The sequence below is a fragment of the Nothoprocta perdicaria genome, unplaced genomic scaffold (genome assembly GCF_003342845.1).
Source record: "Nothoprocta perdicaria isolate Ctin4 unplaced genomic scaffold, notPer1 scaffold_3, whole genome shotgun sequence".
Taxonomy (NCBI): domain Eukaryota; kingdom Metazoa; phylum Chordata; class Aves; order Tinamiformes; family Tinamidae; genus Nothoprocta; species Nothoprocta perdicaria.
In genome coordinates, this window is record NW_020455532.1 from 10732357 (window position 1) to 10753532 (window position 21176).

General features: G+C 41.6%; 1 protein-coding gene across 1 annotated transcript in view; it reads right to left on the reverse strand.

The window, feature by feature from the left end:
• PTPRT (protein tyrosine phosphatase, receptor type T) overlaps positions 1-21176 on the reverse strand; it is a 288987-nt gene that overhangs the window by 54030 nt on the left and 213781 nt on the right. The window contains exons 14-15 of the mRNA XM_026042039.1: positions 10361-10495; positions 3719-3785 (exon numbers count right to left, since the gene is read on the reverse strand). Of these exons, the coding sequence (XP_025897824.1) occupies positions 3719-3785; positions 10361-10495 (202 nt within the window). The remainder of the gene's footprint in view (positions 1-3718; positions 3786-10360; positions 10496-21176) is intronic.

Sequence of the window (21176 nt, forward strand, 5' to 3'; positions counted from 1 at the left end):
AAAATAAGTTTAGCATAAAAATTCTGCAATTCAAAAAGAAAAAAAAAAAAGAAAAAAAGGCAGGTATAAATTTAGCATAATGCCTTTGATAGAATCTCTCCCATTAAGAGAAACTCCTGGTTCAAATTTCTGCAACTGCTCCAATTTGCATGAAATTACAGTGGGAGTTGCAGGTGCTTCCTACATCGCAACAGGCTCCTCAGCACTCTCGCCAAAGCAGGGATAGGGAAAGCAGCGTATTTCCCATTGAGAGTCCTTTTCTCAGAACCAACATCAAACTGAGTGCTTGTAACACGTCCATGAGTCCATCTACTGCCAGATGGATTTCTCCTCTGGTCTGGTGTCACTCGAGAAATGTCATTCTCTAACACAGTACCTACAATCAGCGGAAAGATTAAAAATAAAGTAATAATAGGAAACAATGCCAACATTTCCACTTCTTACCCTTGTGAGAAAATAATGAAGCACTGATAAAATCCCTGCAATGAAAAATACTTAACATGAGGTGCCAATGATTAAATGTMCAGCCTACTTTAAAGCATATATAATGCCTTCTGTGTTTTAGTTTCTCCTAAAACAGGAAAAAAAGGATTCTTATCTCAGGCATTCCTAGGTCATACTGCACATGCTGCAATGTTATGGCCTATAACTTCAACAGTATAACACCAAACTGCATTTTACAACATATTAAACTCACATGCAGYGTGAAAGAGCAAGCAATTCTGTAGAAATCAGGCAAAAATCTCAGCACAAATATAGAGTAACTCCTTTGAGTTGTTTCCAGCCTCAGCTTGGTTATTGGTGCATCGAGAGCTCCCATTTTCTTTTCTCCTCAAAGGGAGGGGGATTTAACCTGCACATCCTACACAGGTAGAGCGGGTCCTGCCCCAGGTAAAGCAAGTTCTGTCAGAGCCTCTGCAATTAGCTTAATGAAGGTGAACTGAGGTGCACAAAATGATGTGGACCCCACATGCTGCCCAAGATAGGAAAAGAGGCTTCCTAGGTTTGTATTTCCACTTAATCGGTGCTATAGATATTCACTACCATAATATTCCTTTACCATAGGCAAATTTTAATGACACGTTACTGTATAAAAATCCCGTATTGTTTACTCAATAAGCACAAAGTAGCATGAAGCTTCTCTATTTATAAGTGTTTTGCTTTTGTTTATTGGATTCTCTGGACTCGCAGATACTTGACCATCTTACAGAATCAGCCTCCTGGAGATAAACCAAATGCAAGCAATTTTGCTCCCTAACAAGAAAAAAATGACAGCAAAGCAGGTGAGAAAGAGTTAAGGGGAATTATCTGAAAGCAGAAAAGAATTACTCCAAGCAGCACAACTTTGAAGTCCAGAAATGGAAGCTAAAAATAAAGCAATGTAGTCCATATGGTTGTATTTAAAGGTCTGCCAGCAGATCTATTTGAGAACCTGCTTTTCACTACTGATAACTCATTCAATTCAAATTTGCTTCAGGACTAAAACATTCATATGAGGTCATACCACAGAAACCAATTCTATTAAAAAAACCTCACAATATACATATTGCTGCTCTTATTTTCACAACACTTCAAATAAACTTAAATCAAACCTCTTTCTGTTCATAAGAGGCTCTGGCAATTTCTATAAGCTTTGCCTAAGATAGCAACCCTTCACAATTTTAGATTTTCATCTGCAATCACAGTAGAACACCCCGTTTTATGTGGAACGTGAAACTAAACTTTAATCATCTGCTCCTTTTTGGATTTGCCTGCATTTTTCCTTCACTAGTGTCCCTCAAACATGGATTATTATCCAGAGAAAGAAAGAAAACCACTTGGTTTTGCCAGATTAGGGATTAGGTCACACTTGGGTCAGGAATCAAATATTGAAAGGCACAAGTGGAATCATCTGATGACTCTGTAGGTGTCACCCCTACTGGAAGGATGTCCCAGAGCCCATGCTAGGTGGGATACCTGGCATGCCACAAGCACAGAACTGCTAAGGACCTCTCCACAGAAAGGTTGGAGGGCTGTTGAGGAAAGAGTTACAGGGTTTCTGCAGCCTTAGGCCTTATGTCCACTCAGTGCTTTGGTGGGTGCTACAAACACCTTCGCCTGCCTTGGAGGCCCCTCTGATTTCCACCTGCTGTGATACACTGCATGATGCACATYCACCTTATTGAATCAGTATATAGCCCGTACTCTACAATCTCAGGCTTGGGGGATCTCCAGAAGCTTATTTGTTCCCTTTTCTTGAGTCACTCTCCTGATCCCTGAAGAAATGTCCTGGCATATGTGATCCACCCACTGTAAGACAGAGAACAGAGAGCCCCACCACGTCCTCACTTTCTCCGTAGAGCAGTAATCCTCAGCTGGGTACTTAAAGCAGCACTGGCTCAGTTGTAAAACAGGGTCAGACAGCCTCAGAATTTGATTCACGGTTCTTAAATACATGAAACTCTAGATTTAATAAAGCAGGGAACAATCTGATCATATACTGCCTGCAGGAAGATGACAAAATTGGAAGGGAAGGCTGGGGACTGAGTTTTGCAGGCAATGGCCTTGGCTGGTCATAAGGAAAGACAAACAGTGTAGCAGCACAGACAGCACCAGTGTGACAGCCCTGGGAAACACACAGGAGAGCCGTGAGCAGGAAAAGCACCTCTATGTTCAAAGCGTCCACCAGTTTAACACTTAGTTGCACTTTCAAGGAAATCATTCTAAATTTTGATGGTCAAATGCCACTCTTGGTGAGTTGGTGTGAAGCTTGGAAGAAAGGGAGTTACTCTGCACTTACACTTATACAACCGAGTAGAGTCAAGTCTCACTAGTGTGGACTTCAGACACTGCCCAGTTGGGCTCGCTGTATAAACCACAAATGGAAGAGGTGCCTCTTTCTAATATTTTCAGATCTGCCACCTCAAGAAGTAATGTCGCACCAAAAGGTAAACAGGGAGACTAAACTTAAGTCCTTCACCCCGTTATTCAAACCAACTCACATGGAAAAGAAGTCAACTCMAGTCTCCTCCTGATCCTCTGACTACTATCACCACAGCAGGAACAGTCTGAACCTGATTCGTTTCCAGACCTTTAGGCAACAGCTGGCTCTKGGGGTGTCATCTGCAAAGCATTTTCATGTGCCTTAATGACTGCTCTAATTATGCAGCAGCAGCATTAGATGAGGTTAGAGAGGTGATTTAGGTCTGAAAACCCGAGCCTAAAGTCTAAACTGCAGCTCCAGATCTGGCAGCTCCAGGAACAGTTTTCTCCTTGCTGAGGAATCATTGACTCCTGGTTCCCAGGTAGCAAAAGAGCATCAAGAGTGTTCAGAAGCCTCACGTGTTTTTTTAAAAAGCTTATATCCAAGGCTGAGAAATTCCTGACAACAGCTTTTAGGTGTGAATCTCCCTGCAGTCTGGCTAAATATGGTAGACAACCAAAAGGGTGCAAGTGGAGTGGGACAGCTTGCACTTGTCCATTAGCACGTGAGGAACCATAAATGCCAACTGACATATCTATGCCCATTTGCACGGGTGTCTGCAGGCACAGAGGTGGGTAAAAGGGTAAAAAAGGGAAAATATAAGAGGTGTGAAGTGAGAAAATAAAGTGCAAGCTGGAAGACAGACAAGGATACATGGAATGGTTTAAAAAAAATGATAAGAGAAAAGCATGCAAGAAAGCACAAATTGAAACAGTTAGCATGCTCAGGAACCATCATCTGAAGCCAGGTACTTACAAGTAATAGGAGTAGGAATATGCATTTCTTCTAAATGTTGGCAGCCAGTCAGATGAAGAAAATATCCAAAAGGGAAAAAAAAGAAAGAAAAATACATAATTAGATTTATATGAGCTCTTAGCTTATTTTCTCAGTATATAAAAGATTTGTGCTTCCATTTTTATTGCATTTTCTCCTACACTTTTTTCATGCAGCTGTTGGTGCTTGAGGAACTGATACTGAGCTGGAGATGGGAAACGTGGCTCTGTTTCCACTTCTGCTACTGATTTCTCGTGTCACCTTCTGCCACAATTTCAAGCATAATGAGACTTACCATTGCTCATAAAGTGCTTTAACATTTCGGGAACRGAAAGCTTTATGTAAAAGCTATTAATATAAATAACAACAAACAGGAAAGTGACAATGAAAAATGCCACAATTTTGGAATACTTGAGTAACAAACCAACTGTGTACTGCCAAACTAAGGCTCATCACACTCCAAACTGCAAATAGTTTATTAACAATTCAAGAAACATTACATATTTATAGCTGATCACTAGCTCTGCATCAGCTTTGTCGCTGCAATGAAACATTTCTTTTTACAGTTTTTCCACACAATAAGCTTCCAAACGCTTTTTAGATCCAGAGCAGCACCACAAAGTGAGACCTGGAGAAGGGCAGAAGATTAAGATGCGGTGTCTTCTCCTTCAGACCCAGGAAAAGGCCTGAATGAGAATGGAGAACCACTGGGGTTCTCCATGCCCAGCCACCCAGCTTATGGTTGGTCACACAGTTGACCTGTCTTAAGGTCTCATATTTAAAACCCATCCTGCCCCATTTCCTCATATATTTAATTTGTTGCCCCAGCAAGACAGTTCTCCTGGGAAAGGATGGCTGACAACAAATGAACCAATGTCCACTTTGCCAGGTTGTGGCTCTTGCTATAAACCCAAAACTCAGGCTTGGAGACCAAATCTAGCCCAAGCTCTTTGTCCAAGGCCTAGGCAGACCACCATATAGTTACGACACAACAGTAAAATTACACAAAATTTAAAATTTCCGTCTGTGAATTGTGCATGCAATACAGAAATAAAAAAAGCAGAGATGGCTACTGTGAAATCCTGAGTTCCTCTGGACTTTGAAGCAGCAGCAAAATCACCAGGACGTACAAAAACTAACAYAGATGCACCCAAAAACATCCCATTAAGCCCTTCTGATACGCCGGGAACACGTTTCCCACAGTTGCCTCCAGCAATCCTGCTGCTCAACACCCTGTAATATGTCCTGCTTTTCTGACACCTCAGCCACTGGACATACGTGATCACACAAGACCTCCACCTCTCATTAAAACCCTGCCTATGCCTCAAGGCAGCAGGAGAAAGCTTGGGAGGACCACCTCCCTAAGGAGGGGAAAGAAGAGGCAGCAAACAAAAGCAGGATCATATTTTGGAAACGGGCAAGCCATTTTGGCTCAAATTCTCCCCAATTGTACTGCCTGAGGTACGTGCTCACTGAGCRGTATTTCAGAGCTAAGTGTTAAAACTGGGCAGAGTTACAGACCACTGAAAACGTGACTCGCTCCAAAAACCGCATCAGGTAACCTGCAAACATGGCCCATGATGGGGACAGAAGAWCCTTCTTACAGAAGGCCACACAAGCAACAGTGGTCACTGGATGTACACAGACCTCTGGTAATTCTGTCCTATCACCCTGGTGTGATCTGCTTAAGAGGCTGTTGGGTTTTATTCAATTAGTTACAGGTGACAACCCAAACCCTAATCCAGAGTAAGGAGCCGACTTTGCTTGGACTGAACTAATCCAAGGCCCTGCATAGGCCTAAATCTCCTTTTTTGCAACCAAAAGCAGTTTAACAAGTCTGATTTAGAGCGCACCCGTGACAGGCTGTCTGATCCTATTTACTCAGTCTTAGGCTTAAAGGGGTCACCAGAGGCTTTGTCCTCCCCAACGCGCTGGTCTGAGAAGCAGCACGTTGGTCACCCCAGGGAAATCCGAGTATTTCCTCCAGGAAAAACGCCTCCAAACGCCTGTTTATTTTCCCCTTGTTTCACCATTTGCTAAGCATTTATTCTCTAGTGCACAAAAATATTTAACTAATACTAAAGACAAACAAATAGGCTCCTCAGAGCATTGCAGACGCCTTGGCGCAATAAATAGGAGGTGTTTTGAGGTAGGTACCTATTAATGAAAGCAGGTTGCGCTGCCTTGAGTTACGTGGGTAATTGCACCCATGTGGGCACTGATCACCAGCTCTCGCAGGCTGTAAATTAACAGGCTCAATTATTCTGCAACAATTTGCAGGTCCATACCCAGATGTTGATATCAGTGCCATAAATATATAACTCGTCTAGCTACTGGGGCCTCAAAACTGGGGAAAAATTCCAAATTGCGTTTACTGCTTTGAGTTTAAATGCCATATGACACTTAGTCATAGTTAGAGCAGAAATTTATTATACCCAAACATGCTTTTTTTACAYATACACATACAAATGTGCTAGCAAGCTTTGGGTGACCTAGCGGGTTTCAGCTAAAATCTTTTTTTAGACAACAACAACAAAAGAGCTAATCCAATTTCTCAGCTGCATGAAAATTCCAGCTTACTTAACCCTACATACTTCAATGAAGCCCATAAAACAGCAGGAAGGGCCCCAAAAGTTGCCAAAAAGATATCTAAATATGATTTTTAGAAAYAGGAACCAATTCTTACATGGACCTTTTATGTATAAATATATAGGGTTTTTTCCCCCTCAATAAAGCGTACCAATTTAACAATTTAAGGTACTCCCTAAAGCTAAAAAGATTTTTTTTTTTTTTTAACCCTAAAGGTAAAAGGAAACTTCTGATAATCTCTCTAGTTCTAATAACCCAGTTTCCTCCTCCTCTTCATACTTTCCCTCTCCTTCCTTCATCCTCTTCAYGGACCCACCAAGTGCTTCATTCAGGAAAAGCTGTGGCCACCACTGAGGAGCTATAATGCCCCAGACCATGAACAAATGTCACTATGGTATTTTTCAGCTCCATTTGAAGGAAATGCCTCAAGTTTGTCTAATTAAATTACTTTTCTGCATTGTTGCCTTGCAAGGCAGCACTGTCTCATGTCAACGCCTCTGGGAACTGAAAAGAGGATCTCATTTTAAAGGAAGGTTAACACTAAAATTATCGGGATCATTTTAGTCATCTGTGAAGCTTTACTCTTGCATTCAGCATTACTTTGTTATTGAGAACCTGGCTTTCTACTGGTTTTCCAGTTTCCAATGGAAGACAGAAGATTAAGCAGTGATGATGAATCAAGGGTAGGCATCAAGATATTTCCACGCTGGTGCATTCATCAGAAGCAGAATGATAAAGATCTGCTCCAGGATGTTTGGAGGAAATTAATTGCCCATAATTCTACTTCTGAGAAACTCTATTTTCAAACTATTCTCAAACTTATACAAAAACTAAATTGGCGGCAATCACTCTGCTGAGCAGCAAGAGTCTCACATTAATTTTTTTTACAGCTGTGGCAGACAGTTTGGAAAAAAAAAACAAGTTTTATGTGAAATCTGATGACAGGAAAAGATGGTCCTTGGTGAACAACGAAGGGGAGATACTGTACTGAGCATGACTGGCTTATAGAAAGAAGTCTTAAATAGAGGGAAATCATCATCACTGATGAGCTGGAGCTAGGCAACCAGTTCTGTTCCTGAAAAATCCCCAAATTAATCCATTGTCTTAGTGCTATGAATATTTGGCTATTAGATTTCTTTTCTGATCAGAAGATATCACTGACACTCCTCCTACAGGAGCAACCTTCATGTGTTTTAATGTCTCCATTTATTGCCACTAAAGCATTTACAAGTACACATACACTGAGAAATTATGTCTGCTCTTCCAAATTCCTCCCATTTTATACAATTAACTCAAATGAATATTATCTCCTTAGCACTTAAGGATGCCAAATCACTCAAAAATTACACCCAAATAATCGATTCTCGATCATCATGGAAAAATCACTGTTTGTTTTCTGCTCAGGGTTATACACGATTCAGTACAGTAATATATAGCGTGAAAGTAATGAAGAATGTTATCAACACCAAAATCTGCAAAACACCCAAGGATGCTTAGATGTGGCATCATCTTGCATGTCAAGACTGCTTTCCTTGCAGGTTTCATTTCCAAGCTGAAAATGAGAGGTTTTCTTAAAAGGCATTTACTAAAGGCAACAGGAATGAAGGAGTAGTGAGCAATAAGCAAAAACTAGAAACCCAGATCAATTTTTCCCGAAGCTTTTTTTCCTACTTTTCACTAGCAGCATCTGATTTTTTTCTCTCCTTCTTGCAAACTAAAACGCTCCTTGAAGCTGTAATAGAAACATCTATAGTCTTTGGGCTGAGCATTGACCAAGGGGACCACAAGCACGGCTAGGAAGTGTGCAAGCAGTTACATTTGTCCACAAGCACTGAAATATTTGCATCTAGCTCAAACTGAGCTGGATGTTGCCTTGTCCAGGCAAGTTTTTAGCATCTCCAAGAACAGAGGTTCTCCATCCCACATCCACATCTCCATCCCACATCCACAGATCAGCCTAGCTGCTCCCAACTTGTACTGCAACACGGGGCTAATCCATCCCAGAGGAAAGACTAAATTTGACTTCCGAAGGTTCCTACCAACCCAATTTCTCCAGCCTGGCAATATCCTTCCGAGCAGYAGTCCTGCCCTCCAGCATCTAAGACATAAAGTTACTCTGCACACACACGTGAACTGCAGGAATACACAAACGCTCATATATTGATTTAGCTGCTGTTGCTTTCCTGGAAAAAGGGAGGTGGTTTGTCAGAGACAAGAGATTCCAAGGCAAGAGGGCTTTATTTTGCCAAGCCTCACTCCTGGCAGCAGACCCAGTAGAGTCATCAGGATGACTCACACGGCCTGCTACCTGCACCCTAGGCTARGGGCTCCCTGGCTTGCTAGCTCGCATTTTATCTAGAAGTAAATCAACGTTGAACAGGTGGCTTCACTTCAGAAATCCAACTAGTAGAAATAAATTCAAAATATATCCTTTTATTAAGAAAATCTCTTGCCTAAGCAGGTTTCTGAATCATAGTGCATTAACCAGCAAACATGGAGCTCTTGAAAGAGCAGCAGCTACCAATGGTCTACACAAAGTGCAAGTGCAAAGAGTTCAAAGAAAAAAAAAAARCACAAAATAAACTACTTGAACAAATTTCTCTTTCGTGCATGATTGTATAAAGTTCTGGTCCCCAATAAACTAAAACTAACTCTCAGAAAGGCTGCTAACCCTCAGCAAGATGCAACAACCCCGCTGAACACTGCTTGCAAATCAATTGCTGTGTGAAAATATGTGCCATCAAGTCTCACTTGGGAACAAGACCCTGCTCTAGGCATGAACAGAAGCTTTTGATTAAAGAACAAAACAATAAAATAGAACGAAATTTCCTTCAGCCCTCTCTCTATTGCCTTTTGTAAGTAGTCATTAGGCAGTTTCAGGGGAATGCAGAGTCCCTGCAAAGCTGCATTACTCCTTCGAGCCAGAATGCAAAAGAATAAATATAAACTGTATGTACAAAACCAACAAATTTTAAGTAAAAAATAAACAACTTGACGAAATGGACAAAATACAGAGAGACTTCATACTGCTAAGMTGCTCAATTTCCATTTTATGCCCATTTTTCACATACGCTCACACATATATGCATGATGATTGGAAGGTCTCAGATTGCTTTATAAAAGCTCACCACCTTTCTTGGAGGTATTTCTCACTCTTTAGTTTTGTTTTTGCAGCAGAATAAAAGGACCTGCTTCATACTGTGAAGCTATTCCGTCAAATTCTGGCCCAGTGCCACAAAGTCTTGTTTCAGAGCCTTGTATTTCAGTCCTCAGAGGCTCCTATGCCACTAGCAACTTTACTGCCATAGTCCTGGGCCCACACTGGACAACCTCAGTAGCTCTTCCTTCATTTTCTGTCCCCTCCATGGTCTTCCTCCCTTCTCCAGTACCTTTAAGTCATTCCACTATCCCACTCACCCTCTTGATCTCATCTCTGGTTTCCTACTTCTCTGGTTTTACTCACTTTATAATGTGCTCAAACTGACGTCCAGTTTTCAGCTCTATCTTCTTTCATCTATACTTCCCTTCCTTGAAGGAAACCAACTTATCCTGCTGGCTTCTAATCTGAATACTGCTCAGTTTTGACCACATTATTCTCTCTCCCTCCATCTTTTACTGTATTTCTACACTATCTCCACCTGCTTATGTCTCTTAACATGAGCTCTTACCTTTGTTTTCAAAACTCTTCATGCTTCATCCCCTCCCTTTCTATCGCTTCAGAAGACACTATTTTTGCTCTGTTAGTTGCAAGCTCTGATCCCCATGAACTTGCAGCGGCATTTGAGCCTTCTCCTGTGCTAACACGCTGACTGCCACTGCCTCCTTTTCTCTTTTTATCTCCCTAATCACCTTCACCTGCTGCTCCTTCGCCCAAATCATTAACCCTCAGGTGCAACAACGAGTCCTGTGCTGCTCTCACAGTTTCTGGGAAAASAGACCTGTCACCTGTGACTATGACCTCTTAGTATTTTATTTCTACCAAATTTATTCTGTACTCCATCCAGGTCTAAGATGGAAGCAAAGCAGAAACTTACCTTCTCTTGATGGTGAGCATTGCTCCTAGGAGGATAATAACAAACATCAGAAGACCAGCTATAACTCCAGCCATTTTCACTGTGCTGTCAACTTGCTTTTCTGGCTCCACTGCATTGGAATTCTGGGTGGAAGCTCCTTGAAAGAGGAAGGAAGAGGAAGGAGGAGAAAAAAAGAGAACTTGTAGGAAAAAAATCCTGAAATGACTCAGTTTTAACGTTCATTTGAAAGTCTGACAGCRTAACTTGCAATCTAATTGCAACAGACCAACTGTCCATTTAACTTAATCCTTTGCTTTGTGGCTACTGCCACGTATTTCAAAACAAAGCCCAGTGTAACACAATGACAATAATATTTTATAACATTACATCGCACTGAGATATTTATTCTTTTGATGCATTCAACACATCCAGAAGCAAGGGGATTAATAACAGTTACAATTATCATCTCAAGTAGTTTAAGTGAAGGTACAATCCTTACTCACTGAAATAGCGAATGCAAAAGTTTGCAGGGATACATCTCATTATGGTTTTGCAAAAACACTTTTTTTCCTTTTAAAATCAGGATGCATTGCTACTTCTCACTATACTACAGTCTTGGCTTTTGTAAATATGCAATTACAATTATACGTGTTACAAGTGTTAATCCAACCCACAGAGCATCCTCCGCACCATSTAACGTATTCCATGCAGGAGTTCTTCTCCAGTCTAGGCCAGAGAAGATGATTTCTACCACTTGATATATTTATACATATGTATATTTATAAAAAGTCCAACCTACACACCTAAAAATAAAATTTTTTGTAAAGCGTTTCCTCTTTTACTTACTTGTCGTGATCTGACCTCAAGGTTTTGTTACCCCGCCAGTAACAGCTGAATGTGGCCCTCCTCTCAGCTGCAGGGACCCCCTCATAGTGCTTATTATAAACCATGGGTCTGCTGACTTTGTTATTGCTGTACAGATTTTTTTGTTTTCCAGATATAGCTTAAGGCGCTGAATTTGATTTAGAAAGGCCCACAATATTTGAGTCATGGCTATTCTCAAGACTAAATGACTCTATTTTTTATTACATTCCTAGTAAACTTAACTCCTGCAAAACACTGCTATTGAATTTGATGGAGTTACAGGGATTCATGTTACATGGGATCACAGCCTGATCTTGGGCTTTAGCCTAACTGTTGAGTTCAGGCAAATCTTCCTCTGCAGTTTGAACATGGTAGGAAAAGGGAATCAGTGGTGAAAACAGAGAGCTGACATCAGAAAACTGTCATGCTCTGCTCTTCTACCCCTCAGTGTTGTTGACCTGCAGGAAAAACTGCATCAATTCTGCTCATGAAGTGTTTGGGGACATGATATTAAACCTAGCCAAGGTTTTGGTGAGAAAACCGAAAGCCTCCCTGGGTTATTCTTGTGACCACTTTCCACTTGCTAATCTGCATGTGATTCAGAAAATCTCTGTCTGCAGAGATGATTCCCAATGATTTCCCTGATTAAATCAAGAAAGTGAATGTAGGGCTTTCCTAATGTGTCCTCAGCATCAGCCTGAGCCAATGGACTGCAGYAGGACGCAGCTTGATCCTGAGCAAAGTAGAACATCCTCCTCTCCATTATATCATGGGGAGWAAATATAAAACAATAAAACACAAATGCAAGACAACTAACCACTTTCCATGATCAAAATACAGTTTCATTTTCCCTAAAGCTGAGCTGGTGATCTAGTTTACCACAGCAAGCTCAGTATTAAACCAGGCAAAAACTGTCTTTGCAGAGCACGTGGCCACTCTACAAATCTGCTGTGTGTCGTGTCCATCAGCTTTCCCAGGYCATTAGAGCTCCCTGGTTAACTTCTGTGTGCACACAGCTGAAAAGCATTAATAGGATTCCATATCAACTGCATATTATCATCTGTGTTTGGCAACATCTCTTACAATCTTGGAGCAAATCTGCCCAAGAGGTGAGTTATATCTCATCCAGACAACTAGCTCTGATATTGCCATGCAACAAAATAAAGCCACAAATTTYATCATGCAGATAGATAAAATTATTCTTCTTTGACCTGAAAATCAGATGTACTMCAAATTACCCTCCACCTGAGCCCCAGTTTCTCCAATGACCATAAATATTACGTATTAGAGAATGGTTTTCCACCCATTTTTGTACCATCTGAATGTCTTTATCTATTGTGAACCATGTTAAACAAAGCCRGAATATGCTGTCAGCACCATCCTCCTATTCACTTGATTAGTTTAATTTTGTGAGGCTGCTGCTTATCACTCCAGGCAACGAGTGGTCAACGTGTTATTATATTTTTTTTTCCTTTCCCATTGCACTACTGCATTTCTAGAAAGAGAATAAAGTCTGATCATCCATCCTGACACCTCCACACTGCAGTGACTGATTCACTGCAGCTCCTACATAACTCTCTCTCTATCTTGGCAAAGGCCAACAATTCCTTTAGGCTACTAGCCCAACCATTTGTAAGTTGTCTCTGCTAATAGTGTCTAGGAACTGATAATATGACAGCGCCAGTAAATTCCCGAGCCTCGGCATTCTTAAAGCTCTGCAATCAGARAGTCCTCTGAAGGAGCCCGTTGCTTTCCTGCTGTTCGGTGGGATTATTTTCCTGGTAGAGGGTTAAATCTCCCACRGTTGCTGCTCTGCCACCTGCACAGCACCAGCTGTCGGTACCATTTTGGTACCAGGGAACATTTCCATCCTAGAAGTGGGATGCCCATGCTGCAGTTGCAGAAGATGACTTCTGCTGCTCTCCACTCTTCCTTTTTGCTGCCATTTTACATATGTCCTCGCCTTAACAACTTGTTTCGAATGATATTTTGATTCTCTCATTACATGCATAAAAGATCTAAAATTTAATGGGCAAAAAGTCCATAAAAATGGCTAGGATGGGTATTACACACAAATCTCCTTAAATAGCTTGGGGAGCACTATTGGACTTGAGAAGCCAAACTTTGCTTTCTGAAAAGCAACGTTTCTGTACTGCAGAGATCAAAAGGGAAGGAAAATAAACTATCACCCCAGTTTCTAGTGATCATTTCCACCACATTTCTGGGTAGAAATTGTTTCTTGTTCCTGAAGCTGCTTCTTGGAATAATAGGATATGGGACAGGTCACCGCTGCTATTACTGTGTGCATTTCAGAGGCACCCAGAGGCCCCCGTTAAGGTCAGGACCCCATTACGTTGTACTAGCACCAAGTGGGACAATCTGCTGCCCTAGGCTTACTTTTTTAATAAGGTAGGCAAGCGACAGAAAAGCCACGGCCAGAGGAATGAAGAATCCAGGTCCCTCGTYCCCCTGCCTGCGCGTTATCCACTAGATCAAGCTACTTCTTTCAAAGCTATATATATATATATATATATTTATGTACTGGGACTGCACAGTCCCAGAAGCTTGACCGGAATTGACTTTCCCAGGCACTGTCATTCACTGAGCCCTATCTTATAACCACAGGTATTTGAAGATTTTAATCCTCACCCACAGACCCCTTTCTTGCCTTTTTTTCCAGCCCTTTCAAGATCCCCAAATACCGACATCTGACATTTTCCTGCTGTGCAGAGCCCAGTGCAAGTGGCACATTCATGGGATATGCAAGTCTCGGCACATCACAGGAATGCAAAAAGCACAAAGCCGGGGGAAGCGGGTTCCTCTGCAAAGCTGCTAAGCACATCAGCTTGAAAAATAGTCAGATTTAGGGAATCATAAAACAGTGTTTGTTTTAGTAATGCAGCTGTCCTGTTCCTGAGCCYGTCATTGAGAGTACCAAGCTATTGCAGTAACATTCAACTAGTGGAAAAATGGGGTTTGGGTTGTGCCAGAAAGCTTGTTTTCTACAGCTCCTTGGGGCTTGCAAGCCTTTAAATTCCTCCTTGCTTTAGATCATGGTCAACGCTGGCAGAGCAATGGCCCAAAGTTAGTAACCCCCTTGTGAACAACAGGAATTTTGAAATCCGAAATGAATTTCACTACATAGCGCTGCCTTCTGCATTCCAGAGTTAAATCTTCCAGGATTCTTGYATCTTAGCATGTTTCTATCCACAAGGAGGAAGAGCTAGCCCATTTAAGTGCTCTTAGCAGCCAAACTACAAGATTTACTGGCTCTTACTGGAGAATATGCCTCTCTCAAAATGTCAAAATTAACTCAGAGACAATCCACTTGCCAGCAAAAGCTCATATGTGGTGCTACAAGTATCCAGAGTGATTCATATGTTCTTTAAATTATCTTAATGCTCGTGCAAGGTAAGTAATGAATTAAGCTCTTTGCTTTACAGAGCTGGACAGAACTAGGGAGTTGGCTCTGCAGCTTCTCGGGAGCAGAGCTGAGCACTGATGTTCCCCARCTGGCACCTTGGGGCAATTACATCAAGTGACAGAGTGTGGTTTAATTAAATTATTAAATTTAAGTAAGCAATTATTAATTTTAAGTAAGAGATTTCCAAGTAGAGAGGTATAAAGAAAAACGATGGTTAGTCCTGTGGTGGAAGTGGTACCATAGTTGTCAGCAGTGTGAGAGGAACATCTGAGAGGAATGGTTGGATCCCACACAGAGGAGGAGAAAACAAAAATGATTATAGGGATGGTTGGGCTAGAAACCAGGGGCAAAACCACCATGAGAAAGCAAATTACAGGGTCAAAGTCAAAGAAACAAATATGTGATGGGAGTTTCAACCATGGCTGAGTGACAGGAAGACCCAGAAACAGGAGAAAACTGATGAAAAGAGGGCTTGGTCTTACATTTACAGCATCTAAGAAGGCCACCTGCTTAGGTAGAACATCGCTCTTGAAACAAAATCTATCCAGAAAAAAAATGACTTCACAACAGTATTAAACCCTGAAGAACAAATGAAAAATAATGGGTTAAAAATTCTTTATAAGTTAAAATGAGCTACTCAGTTAATCCAAGTAATTTCTTTGCAGCACACGCCAGCGAGGCAACACACAGAATGTAAAATTTCCTAATGGACCTAGAGACTTACTTTCAAAAGAGAGTTATTCTCAAATCACTTGTAAACACGGTTTCCTTTTCTTTCTTCCTTTTTTTGTTTCCTTTTTATGCTGCTTTCTACACCAGTGGCCTGCAGATGATTAAAGCCTCTCTAACGGTAGAAACATTTTCCCTTGCATGCTCAGCTCCTGATTGTATCTGCACCTCTGACAACATCATCTCCGAGACTCAAACACAAGGGTACGTGGTGGTTCCGCGCACCCAGATAACATTAGCACACCCCGATAACATTAAGACACCAGCAGAATGGCAGAGTTTGGTATCGTGAGCCTGGTAGGCAGCAAAGCCCTTTGATTTTGGGACTTGCTCGAGCCAGGCTGGTTTGCACCCTAGCACTGGGTTGGTGTTTCTTTATATGATTGAGGAACAAAGTGAAAGCATGGATCCAATAAGAAGTTGCCACTCTAGCCATTGCCTTTTGCAATTCCCTAAAAATAAGAGGAAACACATTATTATTAKTATCACCAACCCGTAATGGCTCAATATTCATTTTTCCATTGCCAAAGCCTGCCAAGAGCAAAGGGCTCCCCTCGCAGGCTGAAGGTTACAGTGCCACATTCCTATTTTTCACAAAAAAAAAGCGTAATGGGAAAGGAAGCAATGAGAGCCAAAGGCTTCCAAGGATGTTCTGGATGGAGGGAAGCAGCAAGACTGAGTAGCCTCGGTGGGATCAGGAGGCTAGAATTTATACGAGGGATTAGCAGGCAGCCAGGTTGAATCTGTAAGGAGGATGAGGGTAAACACACAGCAAGGAATCAAGATTAGTGTTACTGAACTCGATGAGAATTAAAAAAAAAAAAAAAAAAAGGTCTAAGAAAATATTTGAGCCTGGAGATCTGTGTCAAAAACCCACCACAAGAAGGCTTTTATTTTCTCTTTCTGTTTTGCTTCCTCTGGCTTCAGAATAGAGACCCTTAATTCGTGCTACAGGCAGACTTGTGGTCCCCAGGAATGAGAAAGGTTGTTATGTTTTCTTGAAAGAGGAGCTCAGATGAAGAGCAGCTGGTGTGATGTCTACAGCGATGGGACGGCTCGCGAGGCGACAGCACATTTCCACTGCAGCTCTCCACTTGTGCAGAGCTACTCAGAGGCTCGCTTTAAATCGTAAAACTGGATGAAAATTTAAGTTCCCATCACCCCAAGGCCTAATTCACAGGTTTCTTGTATGGCTTTAAATAGGAATAGGGAGTTGAGTTCATTCAATGATAAAGGCAGAACATTACTAGGCACGACTAACACAAGGCCTGCTCTCTTCAAGCATTAACTTTGCTTTCAATGTGGTTATCATTAAAACCCCACAACCAGCTGCAGAATTACCAAAGCAGTCAGCAAAGCCCAGAAGTGGCTATAGCACCTCTGAATTACAGCCACCTTTATAGTCCAAACGCTCAAAGCTGTTATGAGGCTGTGGTGGCCCAAGAAAACAGTGTAAGACTTTACACTCAAGCTGAAAGACCAGCACACAGCAGAGGACCCATCACCTACCCATAAAAAGCAACTCTTATGGTCAATACATTAGTGAGTCCATGCACACAGACACTACGTGCTCTGCATTAAATAGTGCACATAAAACACTCCAATTTCTGGCAAGCTGAAGCAACATTTTCCCATGGGTCTTGGAGGAAATCTTATTTTCCTCTACAGTGTTATGAAGAGATGCCCTATCCCACACCTACCTCTTGTCACACAGTCTAACGTTTCTATACGGCTTTTGGATGTCCAGGTCCCCAAAGAAATTGAGAACCTAATTAATAACAACCCTGCCTGCTTTTGTACGGGGGATAACAAATGTATTTGTTAAGAAGAAGATTGTTAAGAAATCTATTTAAGGAAATGGAGGTATAAAGTTTTTTAAGGAAATGGAGGTATAAAGGGTTTCTATATAACCTGACTGCAGCATCCTTTCACATCAGCTATATAGAATATCCCGGGGAAATCCCTGTCTCCTCTGACTCACAGAGCTTGGCTTATCCCAAAATACTAATTCTAATCTGCTCTAAAAATACCTATTTCTCAAGTCACCGTCCCAGTAGTGGCTGCTCTGAGGTGTTCAGCAACAAACAGACTGTGAAAATATCAACCCCTCATCTCAATCTCACCTTAAATCCTTGATCTCTCCCTTCTCTCTTGGTTACACCTACTGGGGAGCCCTAGACTATAGCAGGGCTATCGAAGAGGCAGATGACAAGGGGCTGAGGTCAGCAAACTCAGTCCACTTGTAGCCTCATCCAATTCTGTGCCAATAATTCAAAGTTGGTTCATTAGCTCATTGAGTTAAGGAAGCCCCCAGAATAGACATTTTAAACGCCCCTACACAASTCTGGATACTAAATTTGATGAAAATGAGGATGCTCAATGAGTTAGATGGGCATTCAAATGCCAGGAAGTTTGATTTGTCTTCCCAGTGGGGAATATTTTTCAGTATGTGCAACATAAGTGTACCTSCTATTAACATTTAATTATGGTGATACATGAGCCTGTGCTCAAAAATAACTTTCAGAAGGCAGAGACTTGTTCAAGGAAAAAAAAAAATACATTTTCATGCACCCAACTTAAAAAAAACACAATGAAGTGTTCTGAAATAAATAGCACAAAACAGAATAAACCTGTCAAAGGGATAAAATTCTAGTGTATCAAAAGACAAAATGCAGTAACAAACAGATTTGAAGTGGGAAAAATCTGTTTAAAAAATACATTATCTTTCTACAAAAACAGAATRTATTTCAGAAGACAATGGAGCTTTCTTAAATGAATTTGAGGGAACAGGATCTATTAAAGGAACATTTTTCATGGGCAGCAAAACCATGTGAGTAGTAGGTGATTTTCCTCCTGATTTTCAATTTGTTTACACTGTTTCTGTTGATTTGCAAGGGGGAATGGGGACGTGATGATTTCATTAGCCACTTTTTGGACCTGGGCTCACTTTGGAGGTCTACAGCTTGCTCTTTGCTCATGTTCCAGGCAGGCCCCTTTGCTCGGTGACAACTTTCCTCGTTTCTGATGGACACTGGAGTCACAGCCCCATTTCTCTCAATTTTACAAGCATTTGAACTCCACAGCAATCCCAGTTGTTTTTTGTTCCAGTTTCTCCAGGCTGCCTTTATGYGTAGTTAAAAAAATTGATGTGTAGCAAGTCTCATCTATCCAAGAACAACCACACAATCCTGGAAAAGGGACATTTCTACAAAAATTCATTCCATCTCAAAAGTGAAAAAYCAGCTTGCCTTTCCCCCTCCTATTTTATGATATGATGCATAACTCTGTCATGTCCCAATCCTGTGCTTACCAAGATCAAGCCGAGCTGGTAGCATTGCTTTTTTATTTTGAAATTTTCTGGAGCACCGAGACACACAGACTACAGTGTCACATATTGCAACACCCTTGTGACACACAGACCTGATATGTTCTGATGCTTATAATGTTTGGAGCTTCTCCATTTATCATCTGTGAATGAGTTTAATACCATGTTCCTGAGGGGTTGATTCTGCAGTGCTCCTGATGCCCATGGGAACATGGAAACAGAGGCCTTGGAGAATCAAGCCTTYGTTTTGCAGTCATCGTGGCTCCTACAGCAGGACCAACATGTCCAAATGAAGTAAGAACCAGAAAATGCAACAGATTCTTAAATGATCAAATGAAAAAAATATTTCCATGCTTATTTAGGGAGATTTTGAGCCACTGCAGAGGGCCAGCAAGGAACCCCTATGCTGTCCTCCTTCAAGGCTCCTGTGAAGAAACAAGTGTTTGGTGACCTGCTCTACCATCCATTCCCCTYGGTGCAAAAGAAGGGCCATGAATAATCAGAATAATTTCAAAAGTCTACTCAGARTAATTTAAAAATTATCTTCCCATGCAGACAAACCACGAAACAAGAGGTCATAAAGCAGCTCAGACTTGCCCAAGTTGTAAGAATCTTCCCTTTCCTGAGCTGATAATCACCTGTGCTCAAGAGGCTGGGCGGGTTGCGGGTGGTTACCTGTTGCCTGCCTATTACTGCTAAGAACAAGGAACACCGTTCCCAGGCAGCATGCACAAGAAAACAAAAAGGAAAAAAATAAAAATGTACCTCATCATGATAAACTTCCATTTCTTTTTTAATTTGCAAGAACTCACATTTAGAAGAAAGAAGAAATGAGTATCAAGAGATAAGGAACGATTAATGAGCCCTCTGCCTTGGTTTCAATTGCACTGTGAAATTAATTTAATGCACTCTAAGGATGCAAGARGTAATCGCTCTCGTTTGGTGAGAGGTTTCAATTTCTCTAATGAAGTATCAATATAAATATGTTGCTTTAAGATAGGGAGAACAAGTCGGTAAAATCAGAAAGAATTGGACATACTAACATAAATGCCGTTAAGGAAGCCAAATGGTAAAACTAATAAATAAATTAATTAATTGACTGAAAATTGTATGGCAGAGAGCTAGTAAATTGGGGTTTCATTACAAACTTATTTTAAAGTGCATTTTATGATAATGATAGGCATCCAAGTGACTGATACCATGAAAAAAACATGAGTAATTTAAAAGGAGTAACTGTCCATCTGAGGGGACGTGTTTATGGCTGGAAGCAGCAAGAAACCTGAGACCAGTGACTCGGAAAATAAATACATACACAGATACAAGAGGTTAATAATGCTTGTGGACTTAAGACATGCTGACAAGATGTGAAATGGCTGCACAGACCGGACAAATGAAGAGAGCTTTCTGATGGGTTGTCAAATGTCACCACAGCAAAAGCTGACAAGTCTCTGCCCCTGGACCTCTTGGTTGGCACGAGCCAACTCTCATGGGGAGATGCTGGGGGGACAGAAACGCGCTCCACGGGCGCGCTCGCCCCGCTGGGGACCCACCAACTGCTTGGATGTGCTCCTGCTGTCACGAGCTGGTGTGCCGAAACGCTGGAGCGACCCTGACATCTAAGCCAGCAAAGTGCAAAGACTTGTAAGACCTTTCTGGAGACCMCAAGGACCAAGTTCCTCCGAAGAGGAGCAGCATGGAGGAAAGGCACGGGGGGCAGCAGCCCTGGGTGGAAGGGAAGGGGCTCAACCTGACCAGTCTAGTCCTGCTGAAATTGAGATCTCAGTGACACAAAGGCGGAGAAGGGAAAACTGGGAAGTATCCAACATTCTTTCTAATGTCTAAAATATTTTTTAAGAGTTATCTACTTCAATTTGGGTTTTTTTTTTTGAGGCAAAAAGTGCACTGCCTTGAAGGCTGCCCAAGTAGTGAGGATGGAAGTGCCTCAACCTTGCAAGTCATTAAAGCCACTCAGCTGCTCAACTGGTACCTTGCAGCAGCCCCCAAGATGTGTTACAATCCCCTAGTAACACACTGCCTGACATATTTTATCACTTAATTACTCCCACATTCCTGTTTCCTGCCCTTGTTAATCCAGCACTTCAAGAGAACGCCTGCCTTGCTTACACATAACTGTAATCTCTGCTTTACTGGTGTAAATCAGAACTTATAGAGTTATGGGAGTGCCAAATATCTAACATAAAAATCAGGCCGATAGCCAGAAATGCACCTTTCACCTGGCACTGGGAACACACATTTATTCCTTGTGTCAATTTGCCAACCAAAATATGCTCATTCCACGGCACAAACTCCAAAGGGAGTTTTAGGGCTGTCAATGCTGAGACTACCTAGACTKCCAATAAGTTCATTCTTTGCCTCTTGCCCATACTCCAAGCAAAGCCTTATCTTTGCCAGTGGCTCTAATGAATTTGTTCAAGGCAGATTACACATTACGGTCATTCTAGCCTCAGGTGGACAATGTTGTAAATAAAGGCAACT